The sequence below is a fragment of the Canis lupus genome, chromosome 32, assembly GCF_003254725.2.
Source record: "Canis lupus dingo isolate Sandy chromosome 32, ASM325472v2, whole genome shotgun sequence".
Lineage (NCBI taxonomy): Eukaryota > Metazoa > Chordata > Mammalia > Carnivora > Canidae > Canis > Canis lupus.
The window spans coordinates 16,253,330-16,274,064 of record NC_064274.1 but is presented as its reverse complement, the minus strand read 5'-3'; the positions used below and the strand labels follow the sequence as shown (position 1 = coordinate 16,274,064).

At 34.6% G+C, this 20,735-nt stretch overlaps 1 protein-coding gene and 1 long non-coding RNA gene across 4 annotated transcripts in view; one reads left to right on the top strand and one right to left on the bottom strand.

The window, feature by feature from the left end:
- GRID2 (glutamate ionotropic receptor delta type subunit 2) overlaps nucleotides 1–20,735 on the bottom strand; it is a 1,467,015-nt gene that overhangs the window by 549,776 nt on the left and 896,504 nt on the right. For all 3 annotated transcript variants that reach the window (XM_025424636.3, XM_025424645.3, XM_025424626.3), the window contains exons 6-7: nucleotides 12,078–12,251; nucleotides 4,431–4,592 (exon numbers count right to left, since the gene is read on the bottom strand). In XM_025424636.3, the coding sequence (XP_025280421.1) occupies nucleotides 4,431–4,592; nucleotides 12,078–12,251 (336 nt within the window). The remainder of the gene's footprint in view (nucleotides 1–4,430; nucleotides 4,593–12,077; nucleotides 12,252–20,735) is intronic.
- Nucleotides 12,148–15,262, top strand: LOC112645312 (uncharacterized). The gene is made up of 3 exons (XR_003127039.3): nucleotides 12,148–12,330; nucleotides 13,189–13,312; nucleotides 15,018–15,262. It is a non-coding gene; the product is annotated as an uncharacterized LOC112645312 (long non-coding RNA).

Below are 20,735 nucleotides of genomic sequence, written 5' to 3'. Positions count from 1 at the left end.
CAGAATGGGAGAAGATATTTGCAAATGACGTATCAGATAAAGGGCTAGTTTCCAAGATCTATAAAGAACTTATTAAACTCAACAGCAAAGAAACAAAAAATCCAATCATGAAATGGGCAAAAGACATGAACAGAAATTTCACCAAAGAAGACACACATAGCCAACAAGCACATGAGAAAATACTCCGCATCACTTGCCATCAGAGGAATACAAATCAAAACCACAATGAGATACCACCTCACACCAGTGAGAATGGTGAAAATTAACAAGACAGGAAACAACAAATGTTGGAGAGGATGTGGAGAGAAGGGAACCCTCTTGCACTGTTGGGAATGTGAACTGGTGCGGCCACTCTGGAAAACTGTGTGGAGTTTCCTCAAAGAGTTAAAAATAGAGCTACCCTATGACCCAGCAATTGCACTACTGGGGATTTGCCCCAAAGATACAGATGCATTGAAATGCCGGAACACCTCAGCAGCAATGTCCACGATAGCCAAACTGTGGAAGGAGCCTCAGTGTCCATTGAAAGCTGAATAGATAAAGAAGATGTGGTCTATTTATGCAATGGAATATTACTCAGCCATCATAAACAAAAAAAACTCACCTTTTGCTTCAATGTGGATAGAACTGGAGGGTATCATGCTGAGTGAAGTAAGTCAATCAGAGAAGGACAAACATACATGGTTTCACTCATTCGGAGAATATAAAAATAGTGAAAGGGATTAAAGGAGAAAGGAGAGAAAATGAGTGGGAGATATAAGAGAGGGTGACAGAGCATGAGAGACTCCTAACCCTGGGAAATAAACAAAGGTGGTAGAAGGGGAGATGGGCAGGGGGATGGGGTGACTGGGTGACGGGCATGAGGGGGGAGTTGACAGGATGAGCACTGGGTGTTATACTATATGTTGGCAAATCAAAGTCCAAAAAATATATACAAAAAAAAAAGAAAGAAAGAAAGAAAGAAAGAAAGAAAGAAAGAAAGAAAGAAGTGAGAATCAGTAGTCAAGCTTCAAGACTTGATCAAGTCAATCACAAAATATATCAAGCATCAACTGCCTTACAATATCTAGTTTGAAAGCAGAGGGGAAATAAATTCGATTCATGACAGTGGGTACATACATGCACACACACAGACATGCATAATTAAAACTCCATAAAATTTTAGGAATAAATACAATGACAATATGTATTAAGGACACCAGTCTTTACTGAGGGCAATAAAAATATGAGTATATGGATAGATACCATATCCATGGATAAGAAGATTTAATATTTTAAAAATTATAATTCTCTCAAAGATAATCTATAAAATTCATATAAAGAGCAATGGCTTGGGGGTTATGATAATACCTGGGAGAAATAAACATTTGAGAATTGACTGCTTTTTCTTCAAAAGAAATGTGGAAGTACCTACTTTACCACTTCATAAAATACATAGTAGAGCTTCAATACAACAGTGTCCTGGAAACCACCACCTTCCCCCATATAAATGTACCAGACATTTGCAGTACTTATGTTAACTGCATTGCTTAACTTTTTTGTCTCACCCCCTTAAAAAGTCTATAAATTAATTAAAGGACAGACCCTCATTCTTTCACTTGTCTCCTTACAGGAACCCATAAGCTTTGCAAAGTATATATAGCATGCCCTTAATATAGACATGCGCTGGTTACTTGAATGTAATTAAATTTGAATTACAAATTTGGTTACTTGAATGTAATTAAAATTTTTATCACTAGAATGTTCCCATTGTAATAAAGAGCCTGACCTCATTTGTGATGTTTGGTTGCTGCTTTGTTTCTAAGCTTGGTCTCCCTTGACCCTTTGATACCACATCTGGACATGTTGATCAAGAAAGCTCATCCTGCACCTCCTTCTCTGATACCAGTAAGAAATATAGCTGTTGATTTCTTTCTATACCTTGGGCTTCCTTTTCCTCATTAGCCGCCCATCTGGGCATGTTGTTAAAAAATTTTCATCCTATACCCCCTTCCCTGACAGCAGTAGGAAATATAAGCCTTGAAAATCTCTAGCCCAAGTAAACATAATGTTTTCCAGTCCCACCTCCTAGCCACTAGGAAGACCTGGCCCACTCTCACTGCTTGGCCAAGGCCAGCCTGGACATCCCTGAGCCCACTCTACTCTCCTGACAGATCCTATATGAGTAGTAATCTTTCTTTCAAACTTTCTTGGTGTGTATAGTATTAACAACCTTGATATCTGAATGGGATGACCAAAACATTCATATGAGGCATATGAGACATTTATATGAGGCATATGTATTATATGTATTCATATGATACAGTTGAGCAAAAAATAACTCCATTTTTTAAAAAGTAAATTTGAAATGTGAGACAAAAAATAATGAAATTGAGCATGTGATTCTTGGTCTTGGGATTATGAGTTCAAGCCCCACATTGGGCCCAGAGTTTACTTAAAAAATTAGGAAACTGGGGATCTCTGGGTGGCTCAGTGGTTTGGCGCCTGCCTTTGGCCCAGGGCGTGATCCTGGAGTCCCGGGATCGAGTCCCGCGTCAGGCTCCTGGCATGGAGTCTGCTTCTCCCTCTGCCTCACTCTCTCTCTCTCTCTATGTCTATTGTGAATAAATAAATAAAATCTTTAAAAAAAAATTAGGAAACTGAATATATGCAATGATATACATCATTCAAACTTAGTCTCTAAATACATAGAATGGATATATTCCTTTAAAAAGTGTTACTGGACTGAAAGCTTACTTGGACAAATATATAAATATTTGCCCCCAAGTAAATGTCACAATTATTATATTAAGTTATTGTTTTGATTATACATTTTCCAACTGCAACTTTTTATCATTTTGTATATTGAATTGTTCCATGAGAACCACCTACATATTATGGTATCTCTCTTTCCCTCCCACTAATACTTTCACTAAATAAGTATCTCCTAAACAACCTCCCAAACTATTATCCTGTATTTGTGAGAAACCTTCAGAAGAATGAATATATTCAGGTTCCAGCATCTTAGCCAAACCACAAATTAATAAATTGGCAGGCTCAGAATCATGTTCAACAACTTCCCTTGGATTCAAACCTGCCAAATCTCTACATAGGCAGATAGGGAGATCTTGGCAACACTTTGAGTTTAGATTTGACTTATTCATTTGTTAGTTGGAATATCTTACTCTGCCAATATATTCAATGCATTTAATTCTCAAGCACTTCTGTTGATAAGAGCCTAAATTCTCATTAAAGTGATTCTTTTAAAAATAGGAAACATATCAAGAGAAAGATCCAGGCTATTCTCCATTTGCAACATTTCTTTCTTCCACGTCTAGTCTTTTTGTACATCTAGTTCACTTCTAAGGATAAATTTTTAAATTTTTCTCTGGCTTTTCTAAATACATTCATATTTCATTTGCCTGCTTCTCTTTTTGTTTCAGGAGAGAAAGGTGAACACATCAGAGAGAAAAAGGATGGGTAAAATAAGGAGCATAAACTTCCAAATGTCTGTCTTCTTTGTGTAAAGGGTACAGGAGAAATTTGTTTGTTTTATTAATCATTTCATTTTAAATCCAAGAAGCTGTGTGAGACAAACGGAAAATGCCAGCAAGGATGACATGACAAAGAGGCTAATAAACTGCAGAATGTTTATACCGTTGAGAGGAGCTAAACAGCATAAAGTGCCTCCCGGGAACGGAACATGTAGCTCAGCCAAAGCGGGTCACAGCCAGGCTAAACACCACACTGACAGTGAAGAAGAAGAATGCACCAAATATCTCAAATAGTTCATGAATGCTGCCAAATATTAACTGTTTATGAATTATATCTTTATTATAGGATAAATTAAAGATCATCTCCTCTAGTATCTTACCATGTATCATGTAATCAAAACACAGTGAAGACTTGAATTTATTTTTTTCAGTTGATGGTGGATATTAAAGAAAAAGAAAACCACAACTATTTGTACTTTGTGACTGGTACCAAAATAATTTGAGTATCTCTAATCCTAATGGTATAACCAAGGCAATTTAATATATTTCAACCACTAACTTCATACTTGCATACAATTTCCCAGCAAGTAAGTAAGGGCTTTCTGACCTTGTTTCTGTTAATATTTCATTTCTGTACTTTGAACTGATAACACTGGTGATGAAAAACATCCTTTTAAAAAATAGCTCATCAAAACATGACTGATTGGGATATCTGAGTGGCTCAGTAGTTGAGCGTCTGCCTTAGGCTCAGGGCGTGATCCCAAGGTCCTGGGATTGAATCCCGCATCGGGCTCCCCCACAGGGAGCCTGCTTTGCTCTCTGACTGTCTCTGCCTCTCTGTGTGTGTGTGTGTCTCTCATGAATAAAGAAGTAAAAATTGTATAAAAAAAAAAAAAAGACTTATTGTATCCCCTTTACGTGAAAATTCAGAAGAGTGAAACATTAGTCATAAGTTACCTTCTTGATGGTCTCTAGCATGGAGCGCCCTCCCTGCCAGGGCTTGGAGTTCTTTCTGATACACGATAGACTTGCCATGCTGTGCCATTTTCGGTCCTCCAGTTTCTTATGAAAAGCATTAGCAAGCAAAAGCACCGTGTCATATATGTAAAGGTTTGAAATCTGAAACGACATTAGATGGTAATCATTAGAATCATGGATGCCAACCATTGAGAATAGGAGAAAATCATCAGCTCAGCTGCCATTCATATCAGAGATGGCTGGTTTACTGGCTTATTTGTTAAGCAAAAAGTTTCTTTTTTTCATTTCCTGAGCAATTTTGCCATTGACAATGAAGTCTTGTCTGATTGTATGCCTCAATTGCTTTTTCAGCTTATTTAGGTGTGAAAGAGGAGATGAAAAAGAAAAGTTTCGACGGAGGTGAGGCTGTTAGTGTCAGACCTTAGAAAATCACTGGCCCTTCTCTCTGAAGAGGTAAGGATCTAAGGGCTTCAGATTGGAAGGGCCAACTGAATAATACATTTTCTGAAGATGTCAAGTTTTTGCATTCTGATTATTCAGATGGAGAAATATCAACTCGATCTTACATAAAATGAGTGTCATAGGTAACAAGAAAAAGGAAGCGGCCAGCTGTGTCTATATGCATGTCTATAGGGATTTGTGATGAAAAAATGAGAGAACACAGCACCATTCATAAACGTTACAAATATCAAGGATCTATACAAAAATTATCTAAGTATACACAGGCATCGCAATTCATTAACATGACAAAGACTACAAACTACTAACTGTTTGTGAATATATGTTATATTAATGCTTTCTTCTTCCAAAGTAATCATGTCATTATATATAAATCGAAAAAATGAATCATGACAATTTCAGCTATGCTCTATTGCACTCTTACACTTAACTCCTGCCAGAAGTTCTACCCATATTGTCAATTGTAGAAGGTGTTTATTTTTCAAAGAAATTAGAAATTATTTAGAAAATATAAACACCAAGAGATGCCCAAAGTCAATAAAAGATTTTAAATGTTGCATTTTTACTTCTCTGAAGGAAAAATAAAACACAAAGTAAAAAAAAAAGAAAGAGAAGTCAATGTAACTATGAAAGTTAAATCCATCTTAAAGTATTTAAATTTCTTCAGATTTTGAAAAGTATCTTATTAGCATAGTTGTTTTCTTGAAAACAAAGGGAATAATATGTTGATTGCCATTTGCTTATAATTAATTACTAAGGAATCTTACGAAATTGTCTGCCCACATCACAGAATGCCACTAAATTTCAACTACTGGGATGACAGTTTAATGTTATGAAAAACTGTAAGTAAGCACTTCCTAACAGTGCCTTGTGAGTTTTCTTTCATTGTTAGGTGATTCTTAATCATTTGTGTTTGTTAAGCATCATTATATATGCATAGTACTTAGGGAAGGCAGGCCTTTCTTTAACGAGACATTGCATACTCTCGTGCACTATGTGAAATACCAGTTTGTTCTTTATAAGGAAATATTAGGGCAGGCTATTCTCACCTTCACCTCCCTGCACCTCCCTGTACCACCCCCTGTCAGAGAGACTAGAGGGCATGGCTAAATCTGCAATGAAAGAAGACTTGAAGATAAAAGTAGTTGAGGAATCAAAATTCAGTTTGAATTAGACTGTGAAGAGCCAAAAGGAAAACATTGGACATTTTCTGAATAATCTGCAATAATCTGGCCTCTTTCAACCTATGCTTGCTTCACTGCCTCAAACTTTCTTGTTCTTATCTCTCTAGCTCTCTTTGGCTTCTTCCTCTGAGACTGCTTTAAGTGTGTATATGAAATGGTTGGGGTAGCACTCTTTGATGTCTCTTTACCGTTTTCTGACTAGCTGACTTCTAATATTTAATTCACAGGTCACAAGTTAGGTGAATCCCACACTGAACAACTTCTCAGGACTCTACTTGTTTCCAGGCTAATCTGGCAGTCTTCTTTATCTCTCCTAACGTTCATGTTACAAGCCTCAATTACAACGTATCATAATGCTAAGATTTGTTTTTTATATCTGGAATATAAATAGGAGTTCCTTCTGGATAGGGGCTCATAGTGTCCCAATGTTTCCCTTTGTACTTTTGTTTCCCTTGTTTATTTCCTCCTGGCTTAGCCTAGAGCCTAGTACACATTTAGTTTTTGATAAATAGTTGTCAAATAAAAGAAGACAAAGACAAAAAAGTCAGGTTTGACATCAGGTTATGTTTGACAGGAGTCAAGATATGAGAAACCTGGCAACTTGAGTCCCATCCAAGTCTTAACACTGCCACGGCTCGGTGTCTTTTGCAAACTTTGAAGTATCTATCTTGAGCACCCATGGGGCTCCTAAACGTGAGTGCCTTGTACTTGATATGTGATCGGTGTTTTCGACAAATGACTGTCTCTCTTCATTTGCCTACATTCCAAACTATGGATTCAAAAGGGGGTGATGACATTCTCTGAGACTTCTGTTACCCCTCCTATTACTTCTTTCTCAGGGAAGTGCCTATTCAGTTCTGAGGTTTGTGCTCTTTCCTATGCTATAGTACTGACCTGCCATCACCTACTGTTCTCTTGGTCACTCTGTATTCATGAAGTCTTTGACTCCTCTCTCTCAGTGCTTCTAAACTATCTCTCAGGATTAAAAAAAAATGTCACTGCAATTTCTACAGAGATAATTTTAACTTCTATTCTAGCTACAACCAACACAGATGACTATTTACTGGAAACAAACACATACCTCCTCTAACATCTTAAACTCCATTTTCCCATCATCTGACCAATCATTTCTCTCTATCTTACTGTGACTATGCTTGTTTTCTGACTTAACTGAGCCACCAGCACCCATGTCTTTTATATGACAGCCTTCTAATATTTCACAGCACCCATCACCCTGAAACGTCCTCTTTCCTTCAATTGTTCATCATTTGGTATAATTTCTACACTGCTCATCATCTCAGCATTTTTTTTCTTCTTTCTCTTGTTTTTTGATGTTTCTGTTTAGAATTTAGAACTCATAACAAACACATTATTGCAGATGTGATCTGACTAGGACAGAGTAGTATAAGGGGTTATCTCTCTTAATCTCCACAAAATGCTCTGATATGGAGACCAAGATTACATTAAAATGGTTTAGAACAAATAGGACTTGTGCTATGTTCAAACAAAATTTGCCCTCATCTTAATAATCTTAAACAGCTGTCAAACCAGGTCTTATCCACCCAGACTTCCAGTAATGGTTTTGAACTTATACTTTATCTCTTTGAAATTTCAACTTTTAGGTTTATTAGTTAGTGAATATTAATAATTTGGATCCTGATTATATAACACGGCATAAGCTTTCTCTCCTAGCTTTATTTCTTTTACACATATGATAGGCATAGTTTATTCACTTTTATTTATATAATGGAAAACATTTGAAAATGTAACGTCCAAGAATAGTATTTTGGGATGCCACCATAGAGAGTTCCTTGCACTTCAAGAATAGAATGTTTATCAATACATTCTTTTAGTTCCATTATTTCCAAAATTGAAGGTAAAAGACGTTATGGATATTAGAAGTACTTAAAGCTAAAAAATATATCTGTGCTATGTTCTAGGCATATCAAGTTTGCAAAAAGATTTGGAAAATAAAGTGGTAAATTATTTGAAATATTACTTTTAATTTTAAATAAACCCATAAGTTATAACTTTAGGATAATGAGACTTTCATCTATTTTGAGATTTTCTTCTTTTTCTTTTTTTTTAAATCTGAAAATATAGTGTTTATTTCTAATAGAATATCTTCTATTCTTAGGGATCCTTTATTGAAAATATTTGTGTGACATCAATCTATCTCGATTTTTTTAATTCCTTCCTATAAGGATCCCATAAGAAAATTTGTCAAATACTACATAAAAATCAGTATGCAAGATATCCCAAACCATATATTTAATAACATACTCTACGGTTTATCCAAATATCAACATTTAGTGTATAAAAGTCTATCAGAATATTTTTCCTTCCCTTTAAAACTCGGAACAATACCAATGTCATGTCTTTAGGTCTTCTCAAGTATTTCTCTAGTATTTCTAAATCATGATCAGATCTATTGCTTCATTTACTATTCTAACTATTATTTAGGCCTCATTTTTAAGGCAGTAAGGCATACTTTTACTATCTCCAAACACTTGCTCCTTGTAAACCAGTGGTTTATTTTTTTTTAAATAACTTTTACTCTAGCTTTTCCAATTTGAAAACAAGTGCTCTCAGATGAAGACAACAAAAGCAGAAAAAAAATTTAAACCTTTCTGTTTTCTCACTAGCAGCCAAGCCAACATTAGTTTCACCAAGCAGTGAATGGCTCCTCTTCTTTGCTTCATATATTGTAAAAATTGTTTTTAGAGCTAAAAGTTGTCTTCAACATTTATTTTGCAACTTCAACTCACCCCTGATTTTTGTTTTTCTGACACCAATCTAAAGATTTGGAAAATTTGCTTTTGTTCTTTCTAAATCTTCTCTTTCTATGTACATTAAATTAAATAACAGCCCAGAGACCTCTATGTAGGCTTACTATACCTACTTTGTAGTACTGATTATTGTGATTTTGTAGTTTGGGTTTCTATTTAATAGTTGGGTCTCTATTTTTAGAGCTCACTTGAGTCATATTTTCATACTTTTACTTTTCTGAGTTATTTTTAATAGTACCCTGCTGATAAAAGTCTGTCTGTGGTCATATTTACTTGCAGTTTTTTTTTGTTTGTTTGTTTGTTTGTTTTTTATGGGATCCAAGTTAAGAAGATTATTTCTCTGAAGGAATCCTCTACTCCCACATTTTTAATGCATATTATTCTTATTATTCTTGTTGCTTCCTCTAACTTCCATGAGATAAAATTTTCAATAAGATAAGGCTCTATATCAAACGCTCTGCGTTTAGTGGAACATCTTGAATTCAACAGCCCTGCATTTCTATTTTTAATTATATAAATCTCCACATATAAAAGTTTCTGTCAGTTTTTTTTAATTTCGAATATTTTGTCAAAATCTATCATGTATACGATGGAAGTTATTATGCAACAAATCCTCAAAGAAAAAATAAATTTTCTTATTTTCTTCCATCTGTGGGTTTGATGGGCGTAAGATGAAGGTGTGGGATAAGAGGAGTGGTGGTTCCTATATATCCTTAATTCATCATATAGGCTGGGGGATATGAAGATAAATAAATAAAATACTTATTCCCTGATTTAAAGAAACTCATTAACTGAATCAGAAGGATTAGGCTTTTGGGTGGATGTGCTTTAAAATACCATGTAGTTGGGACACATGGGTGGCTCAGCAGGTTGAATATCTGCCTTTGGCCCAGGGTGCGATCCTGGAGTCTTCCTGCATGGAGCCTGCTTCTCCCTCTGCCTGCGTCTCTGTGTCTCTCATGAATAAATAAATAAAATCTTAAAAAAATACCGTGTAGTTACTTTCTGTGTCTCTCATGAATAAATAAATAAAATCTTAAAAAAAAAATACCGTGTAGTTACTTTCTGCTTTCCCAATTTGTACATTTCCCACAACTTCCTTTTACAGGGATAGCACTTAATATTTCAAAATTTTCTTAATCAAAATTCTTCCATGTTTTTCTCCACTTAGGATTCTCCATTTTTCATATCAAGCATGCTCATGACCAATTAATATGAAAAGATGGGTCATAATAAGCACATCTGTAAGACTGGCATTAGAATTTAAACATGCCTTGTCTAGGTTTCAAAGTAACCATTGCTTTCTCCTTAAGTACATTCAAAACCACAAATATTCATGAAATTGCAAAACAGTATGGTAGGTGTGATGTAGTAAATAGAGAGAGACATGTACTTTATGGACTTTATGATACCTGGTCCTGTAGGAGACCTAGTCTAAAAGAGCCTACAGCCTAGTTGGGAGCACAAAGTTCTGTGGGCAATGGTTCTGGAGCTAGCTACCTGGTAAAGATATGCTGCTCTTGGGGCACCAGGTTTGCTGATTCGGTTAAGCATCTGCCTTCAGCTTGAGTCATGATCCTGGGGTCTTGGGATTGAGCCCCACATCAGGTTCCCTGCTCAGCAGGGAGCCTGCTTCTCCTTCTCCCTCTGCCTACCGCTCCCCTGCTGGTGCTCTCTCTCTCTCTCTTAAATATATAAATAAAATATTTTTTTAAAAAAAGATACGCTGCTCCTTACAATGGTAATAAGTACAAAGAAGCGTTTAGGTAAATAGTAATTCATCTAAAAAAAATCCAAAGCTGATCAAAGATAGGAAAAATGTGCAGAAGTCTTTCAAAAGAAGTCATTTTAAAAAATGACCTTATTTATCTAGTATTATTGGGGATGGACTAGTTCTCTTTGGGTTATATTTCTAAACCATTCAAACTGAGCATATCTAAGCACTAAAATATTTTTGATACCAAACATTTTGAAGGAATGGCTTCCTAAAATATATATATATTTCTGATTTCTGAAATTGACCATTACTTTAATCTTTATTGCTACCTCAGAGTTATTGTTTAAATACTAACTAATAATGCTAGCAGCATACTACAATTATACCCTTAGGAACTATTTTATGACACACAGTTGTTTTTATAGGAAAAGTCCCACATTGATGGGATATTTGAGTTAGTATATCTGATTAATGTATTTTTTCCTGTCCTTGTCTTGCTCAGAAAGTGCTCCTTATGGCTTCCAACTGTTGCCAATGTGCCTGCCTTTGTAACACCCCATTCAAACTGATGTATTGAGATTTCTAGTGCAAGGGAAATAAAACTAAATAAAACAAAATCTGATTGATTTCCCTTAAGAAAAAAGATATCATAGGTTCCAGGTGAATATTTAAAGAACCTCCTTATAAGCAGGCACTTGATGTTCTCTATTTTGCTGCTCAGAGATTTTATTTATATACTTTGAAATTCTTTGCTGCATTCTGAATAGTAAAGGTTTCAGTTATATCCCATTATATCCCAGCTGATTTGGATAGGATTATGTAGCACTACAGTATCTTTTGCATTTCTAAGTAATTTTTGATGAATGTCTTCAAACTGTAGACCAATTAAAAAAAGAATAAATGTCTATGTCCTTGTTATGCCAGAAAAGTCAAGTAAATTTAGTAATTTGGAATTTGGCAGTAAGGAATATCAGTCGTTGGGCAGCCTGGGTGGCTTAATAGTTTAGCGCCGCCTTCATCCCAGGGCCTGATTCTGGACACCCAGGATCAAGTCCCACGTTGGGCTCCCTGAATGGAGCCTGCTTCTTCCTCTGCCAGTGTCTCTGTGCCTCTCTCTCTTTCTCTCTGTGTGTGTCTCTTATGGATACATGAATAAAATCTTACAAAAAAAAAAAAAAGGAATAGCAATCACAAATTCTACCATGGTAAAGGCTATGGATCTACTTGCTGAGAAGGAAATAACATTTACCTATTACATTTTTATTAAAAGAGTATATATTTTGCTATAATGACATCAAAAAGATCAAAGACAAAATCTTAGCACTCCTGCATCAGACTTACTAAATTTCTAGGGGAAGAGAATAGTTCAGAAAATGCAAATATGTATCATTCTGAATTTAATACAACTGTTAAGAGCTCTCTCTATAATTGGCCAATGAAGCACCTTGAAAGAAATACTGTAGCACTTAGACTATACCTCCATATTCTGAGCAAATGGATCCTTTGGATCACACAATGTTGAAGATATTCGATGGTTGCCACGGAAACATCGCTGACTTATATTCTGGGGGACTGGAAATGTCTGCCGGATGATTGTTAACCTTCCAATTGACCTTCGTACAAGTTCCTGAACATCCACATCATTTATTTCCTATAAGATAAGAAATGAAAGAATTAGAAGTGCTTTAATACAGTAACAGAAACACAAAACTATTAATGAGCTGTTATCTGTAAGTGCTAAGGTATTCATTACTGTAATGCATTTGCTTAGTGCTTAGTACATATTGCAATGGAAAAGTACATGTTCATTAAAATGATCAACTCATTTGTAGGTGTTGTTAGTGCTTTAAATTATATACATTAATGCCTACATAATCCTAAATGGAGAAATTGCCTTAAATGCATCTTATTTATGTTAATTTTGTAGTGTGTTATGTTGAACATTTCAGAAAAATATTTGTCTAAACATTGACAAAGGCCATGAAAAGGGGGATTTCAGGTACTCTGAGTACCCAGGAGATGGCTGCAATGTGAGTGTAATATGTTTTGTTCCAAGCAATGAAACATGAGGTTTTTAAATAAAGCAAGTAGAGAAAGCAAGAGGACATTAAAAAGAAAATATTTCCCAGTTATTTCTTAGAACTACTGGTGTCAATTCATACATTTCTCTTGTTAAAGAACATTAAACAAAGTGTTCATAAAGATGAAACTTTTTTATTGATATAAATGTGAACCAGGATAAGCAAATGAAAAAAATCTCAATGTTCTTTATCCAAATTGATGTTATTTTGCATATGAGTATGTGTCAAACTAAAAAAAAAAAAATTTTCTACTTCCTTTACTTCCCATCTCCCAACTCCAGACTTAAATTTTAAGACTTGGCTCAATCGTGGATGTAGAAGTAATAAAAATGAAATAATATTTTCATAATATAACATCTGTTCTAACTGGAATTTGAATAGAAATGGTCAGAATAAATTTGGGTTTTAAGGCAGCGTTTACTAAGGCAGTTTGTGCTTCATAGTGTCTATTTGGAACATCTTAAATCAATGAAGCCTTTGTAATTAACATATTATTGGTTTCAATAGATTCTTACAGTAGCAGAAATAAAAGATTTGACACAAGATAAATTTTGGACTGCAGTGAGCATTTCTTGGTTTTGATTCAAAGAACTATTACAGAATAATGAAAAAGAAAAAAGACCATCTACAGGTATAGAGTGTCTTCTTTTCCTTTCTAGATCAATTACATATTATTCTCACTTAAAGCACATATGATCTTTAAAAGTCATCTTTATTTTTGATCTTTACAAAATATAGATTTACTGAAAATAAAATAACACCTGCCATCAGCTGTATCCAGTATAATATCCTGGATTTCCAGTCAATTAATCCTTAATGTACCGTAAAAAAATGATTTTTCTCATTTAAAACGCTGTCTTTTTTCTTTAGTCTATGTCATTTCACTAGTCACCAGAAACATTATCTGGCAAAAAGCAGGTCACTTTGTAATTCTCTATCATCTACTCACAAAGCAGAATTAAACAGTGTCTCATCAACTGCATTTCAAGCCTTAAGTTTAAGCAGAAATCTGTTAAAAGTAATTAATATTGCTATTCCTTGTCTTTACTTTTCTTTCCTTCTTTTTCTTAAATTCTATGTTGTACAGACAAGAGTTTTCATTTAAAAGACAGAGATCCTACCACTATACTCATAATGATAACTAAGTTTTGTTATATGTGTGGTCTTTTTCTTTAGTTAATACTAAGCTATTCCAACATTTTGTCCAACAGCACCATCTGTACTTGCTCCACACATGATGAACTACAAATCAGCACATCAGTACATAGACTTACATTAACTCTCTATTATATATCTGACAAAATAGTAAGCATGTCACCTATTGTCTTATTTTCTGCTGAAAACTACATTTTAATTCAGATATTGTGATTCTTATTTTATAAATAAAATCAGAGAAATTCCAAGATCTTCATTCAAAATATTCTTTATTCATGGTGTGAATTTATAAATGTTATAAAAAAATACTCTCCAAAGTAATTATACAAGAAATCCATACTTCCTTATGAGAATTATTTAAATTAATAGTCATGAATGATAGAAATTAAAGCTATAAAGATGTATTATTCTAGTATTGAACGCCCTGATGATTCTATAAGGAATAATAAAGAAATGTATCATGAGCCAAAGTCTTTAAGGGGACTATTTTCAAGCCCACAAAAAAGGATGGTTACCTTTTATAGGTTTCGAAAGCTGAAGCTCTCAGGTGTCTAAACGACTAAACTATATCTGAGGAAATGCCAATTTAAATTGAATACATTTGCCTATTATTATTTGGGGAAAAGGAAGTAATTTTCTGGGAGGAAAGAATCTGCCATTCCGAATAAAGTTAACAGACAGTCTGTCTCAAAAAATTCACTTGCAGTTTTAGTTTTGACACCTGATCTCAAAAAATAGTTTGATAGTGATATGAAAACTTGATTAGGCAGCTATTTTATATTTACAGAACTTTACTTCTGCATTTCAAAAGGTGCATTTCAAGAGTGGCAGATGCAATGTTATGTAAACACTGAAAGTCAAATGAATACTTAATCTATCAAAAAAACAAAACATAAGTAAACTTCTATAATAAAATATGAAACTATTCTATAATCTATTAGAATCTACATTGTTTTAATAATCTGAACTTGAAAAAATGTGTAAACTGTATAAAAAAGATTTTAAAAATAACTACATAAATAACAAGTTCAAACACTCACTCTCCCCAGCCTCCAGTACCACCAAATTATGCTAATTTCTTCAAAGATGTACTGAAATTTTCTGAATTTTATTTTATTTATTTGTTTTTTAAATATTTATTTATTTATTTATTTATTTATTTATTTATTTATTTATGATAGACACACACAGAGAGAGAGGCAGAGACACAGGCAGAGGGAGAACCAGGCTCCATGCCGGGAGCCCAACTCGGGACTCGATCCCCGGAACTCCAGGATCGCGCCCTGGGCCAAAGGCAAACACCAAACAGCTGGGCCACCCAGGGATCCCGAAATCTTCTGAATTTTAAAGAATTTCAAGAGGCTGAATAACAAATTGTTTGTCCGTTCTGTATTCTTTATATGAATTAGTATATTTGTGAATAAGAATTAATAATGCAATTAAAAAAACACATGTTTATTATATATAACTTTTCTATTTCTTTAGGAATAAGGCATTCAGTCTTTTTTAAAAAAATAATTTACATAGATGATCAAAATTACTAACAATCAAATCAATACATTCAAGAAAATATTTGTATTCAATTTGCTGTAATAATTTACGCAAGGGGAACCCTGAACTGTGTAAGAGAGAAGGAAAAGGAAAGCTAAAATAGCTGGTAGGGATACAACTCCATCCAGAAACAACCACTTTCCAGAACAAATCTTTTAGAACTGACTCACTCCCAAACCTTTGTAGTGTATCAGCCTAGGTTTAAAATTATTGAATTCCATTAATTCATTATGATAGGAAGGAAAGACTCAAAATCCATTAGATCAGATGCCAACCTCTAATATACAAACTATTTTGGAGAAGAGATCCTCCCTTCTTTTCCTTCTCTCTCTCTCTCTCTTTATGTCTCCTAGCATCTAACAAAGTTTTTGGCTTATAGCAGGTATTCACTAAATGTTGATAAGTTTTTAAATGAATGAATAAATGAATAAATGGCAAGACTTCAACAAACTATCTTCTAAAGATAGGTACCTGAAATTTTAAGTGTAGAAACAGATGCTTTCACAATTTCAACACTTACCAAATAAACCAGATTTGGGTAATATTATTAAGCAGTGTACTTTGTGGCACAGTTTGAAAAGATGATGCTTTTTGTTCTTATTTTTGCTGGTGTTTATATTCTTCATGCTTTAGCAAAGATGATACTTTGATGCTTCCACAAAGTTTAACATTAATGTGAAATAATTACACAAACATAATGTTGAAATACAGAACAAAACCAACTGTAGGCTATATACCAGCAGGAAATGCAGCAGAATGGCAACTTTCTGCTTGAGAGATTAGCACTGAGCAGTTCAATTAATCACCAAACTAGGAAAAATGAACAGCATCCTTTTACACATATAGGCTTTAAAAAATCTAAACAACTTCTCCTTAACTGCAAAACTCAATTGCAGTGATTAACTTAAATTATTTGAATAAGAAGTCAGGACATCAAAGGTCAGTTTCAGTATTATCAAAGAATAGAGAGTGCTTATAGCATTATGCTTCTTGCATCTCTAAACTGTGCATATCTTTCTATTCAAATTTCTAACTTTTGTAAAACTTAAATAAAGTGCTAGGCCATCTGCTTCATGACCCTGAGGGGATGACAATACTTATATGGAAAGGCTGTTCGAGCTGGATTCACTGATTGCAGGGAGAAGATAAATACTATTACCAACTACTAACATATGATTGATTATACCATATGAGCTAGCACAGCCTCTCATTATTATAGCATACTTAATGCAAATGAAAAAATATATATTGTTTTCAAGTTTGTACATCAATTTGTATCATGATGCACAATGCCAAGTTTGATTTATAGTACCCCTCCAAAAAACTATTGGTGCAATAGATTAAATAAATGTTTGCAACCCATATTAAAATTAGCAACAAAATAGTAGCTACACAAACCAAACTAGACAGATTCATGTTTTCTGTGTTCAGTCAAATGGTCATTTGCATATTGTTAGATTTTTGCTGTTGTTGTTGTTGCTACTTTTAGAGTTTATTAACTTCCTAGCAAATTTGAAACATCCATATTTCTTTTATGGAAACTAGGATAAATTTGATTCATTCATTATAAATTTGTATAAACAACTCATAAAAGAAGTAAAGGTAGTGAGAGTCAAGTTTACTAAGGCATATTTCAGGGAAAATGAGGTAAACAAATTGAATCATTTGGAAGAATGTTGACTGCAGATATATGGATAATGATGATTTTTCTTAAGAATGAAAATACAACCTACAGAATGGGAGAAGATATTTGCAAATGACATATCAGATAAAGGGCTAGTTTCTAAGATCTATAAAGAACTTATTAAACTCAACACGAAAGAAACAAACAATCCAATCATGAAATGGGCAAAAGACATGAACAGAAATCTCACAGATGAAGACATAGACATGGCCAACATGCACATTAGAAAATGCTCTGCAACACTTGCCATCAGGGAAATACAAATCCAATCCACAATGAGATACCACCTCACACCAGTGAGAATGGGGAAAATTAACAAGACAGGAAACCAAAAATGTTGGAGAGGATGTGGAGAAAAGGGAACCCTCTTACGCTGTTGGTGGGAATGTGAACTGGTGCAGCCACTCTGGAAAACTGTGTGGAGGTTCCTCAAAGAGTTAAAAATAGACCTGCCCTACAACCCAGCAATTGCACTGCTGGGGATTTACCCCAAAGATACAGATGCAATGAAACACCAGGACACCTGCACCCCGATGTTTATAGCAGCAATGGCCACAATAGCCAAACTGTGGACGGAGCCTCAGTGTCCATCGAAAGATGAATGGATAAAGAAGATGTGGTCTATGTATACGATGGAATATTACTCAGCCATTAGAAATGACAAATACCCACCATTTGCTTCAATGTGGATGGAACTGGAGGGTATTATGCTGAGTGAAATAAGTCAATCGGAGAAGGACAAACATTATATGTTCTCATTCATTTGGGGAATATAGGTAATAGTGAAAGGGAATAGAAAGGAAGGGAGAAGAAATGGGTGGAAATATTAGAAAGGGAGACAGAACATAAAGACTCCTAACTCTGGGAAACGAACTAGGGGTAGTGGAAGGGGAGGAGGGTGGGGGTGGGGGTAAATGGGTGAGGGGCACTTAGGGGGGCACTTGACGGGATGAGCACTGGGTGTTATTCTGTATGTTGGCAAATTGAACACCAATAAAAAATAAATTTATTATTAAAAAAAGAATGAAAATATAGAAAACATGCTTGATCTCTGAATTTGAGCCTAGTTTAGATAAAAAAAAAATAATATAAACTGTGGGCTGTGAACATCAGATTTTTTCAGAAGGTAGGTGGTATTGACCTTCCTAAAAGAAATGACTCCTCTGCTCAAGGACTTGTAAGAAGAATTGTATGTAAAAAGGACACAGGGTTTCAGTAATGGTAAAGGTGACATTATAAATATTTATGGCAGCTTACAGTAGAAAATCCAAGTGTGGTAGAGGAAAAGAGAATTGTGGTCTTTCATACTTCTAACATTTGGTGAGTTATTTGCTGGTTAAATCACTTTGTGTGTGTGTTTTTTTTAAGACTTTATTTATATATTCATGAGAGATACAGAGAGAGAGAGAGAGAGAGAGAGAGACAGAGAGGGAGACAGAGAGACACAGACAGAGGAGAAGCAGGCTACATGCAGGAAGCCTGATGTGGGACTCGATCCTGGGCCTCCAGGATCACACCCTGGGCCGAAAGCAGGTGCTAAACCACTGAGCCACCCAGGGATCCCCTGTGTGGATGTTTTATTCACAAAACAGTAGCTCAAATTATTGAACATCCATTTAAAGACAGCATTTTCCTTCTAATATGTTATGGAAGAAATTTAATTCTAAGTTAAAAAAGTCCTAATGTTTATAAAATATAGATAAAATATAAAGTATTATTATTATTACCTTAATATTCATCACTAATGAAATATCCTCAAGTCCCCTCCTGTACATGATACGAAGGAGTAATTTCTCCCACAGTACAAATAGACACATATACAGAAGAGAAATGACTATCGATGTTCCAGGAGCTCTACCTGCATTCACACTTTTAAGATCCAGGCATGTGAAGTTAAATTGGATATGGAAAAAAAAAAGTAATTCAGGGGTCCCCTATGTAATATTATCAAAGAAAAGAAGGGAATGGGCCTTTTAATTTAATGATTCTAAGTATTAATTGGCTTAATTAATCCATTTCTCTAAGGAGGCAATAAATCACTTTTTTCCTGGCTTGTTCTACTGACACAAACAAATGAAATGACTCCAGCTTGTTTTATATCAGGAAATCTGAGTACTCTCTTCCCCAGCAGAAGTTGGATATAAGATAAAAAACAAAAAAGTAAGAAGATTCTTTATTTCAAAGAAAGTAATCTAGAAAATAATTAACCTAAGGACAAAAATTAATGGGATAAATCATTTCCGTAAGATTAAAATTTAGGTAGCAGAAATTTAAAAAGTCTATAAGGAGAATTATTAAAAAAAAGTTTAGACTCTAAAAATGTTTTGAAACTCATTATCACCACTTAATGGTTGTATGGCAAACTGAATTACTTGACCCACAGATTCCATGTTGAAAAATACAAATTAAGACCCCTAATATGAAAAATTATTCTAAAATTTACTAAGATTTCCTTTTCCCTTCTCTCTATCCTGATGTTAGGACTGATGTTAGTCATTGTAGATAGAAAATTGAGAGGTATTAGAAAATTAGAAGGTATTAAAACTTCACTAGAAAGAATGATACACACATACATATTATCATATGGGGAATCTCAGAAAAAAAACATATCTTAACTTGACATAAGAAATGCAGCAACAAATCATGTAGCCCTAAAGTTGGGCAGGCCCAAAACAGGCTTATAAGACATTTTACACTGAACTGGAAAGAACCATTAGAGAAATTTCAAGACAGCAGCATAGTCAAGATACAGAATCAATCTAAGTGTCTACTGATAGACAAATGGATACACACACACAAACACACACACACAGGAATATTATGCAGCCATGAAAACAATGGGTTTGTGTCATTTGCAACAGCATGTATGGCCCTAGAGGGTGTTATGCTCTGTGAAATACCTCAGACTGAGAAAGACCATACAATTTCACTCATGTAGAATCTAAATACAAAATAAAACAAAAACCAAGTGAATAAACAAATAAACTGAAGGCAGAATCAAATCTATAAACACAGAGATCAAACTGATGGTTGCCAGAGTGGGAAGATGAGGTGGGAGGATGGGCGAAAAGGAGTGAAGAGGAGAGGAAGATGCAGATTTCCAGTTATGGAATGAATAAGACACAGGAATAAAAGGCACATCATAAGAAATATAGTCAATGATACTATAATAGTGCTATGTGGTGACAGAAGGTAGCTACACTTGTGGTGAGTATAACATAATACTTGTTGAGTCACTATATTACACATGAAACTAATATAATGTTGTGAATCAACTAGGTATAAATAAATAAATAAATAAATAAATAAATAAATAAATAAATATCATAGGAATATCCTGAATTAACCTCACTTGGACACAGTAGATCAACAGCTATGTATGGAACAATCCCTTCAGAAAAAGTCCTGGAAATTAGCTGAGCTGTTGTTCCACAATGAAAGATAAAAGGGCCATGTCAAAATGGGTAGGAGAGGCAGAGACAAGATCTTGCCAAAAACCACACCCCCAGTATAGTAACACACAGTTGAGAGGGATTTCATAAATACAGAGCAAGGGGTTTATGCTACCTCAGGCATCCCAGACCTTGGGACCTACAATGGAGAGAAAAGCCCTCAAAGTGTCTGGCTTTAAAAACCAATGGGGCTTACATCTAGGAGATCCTAA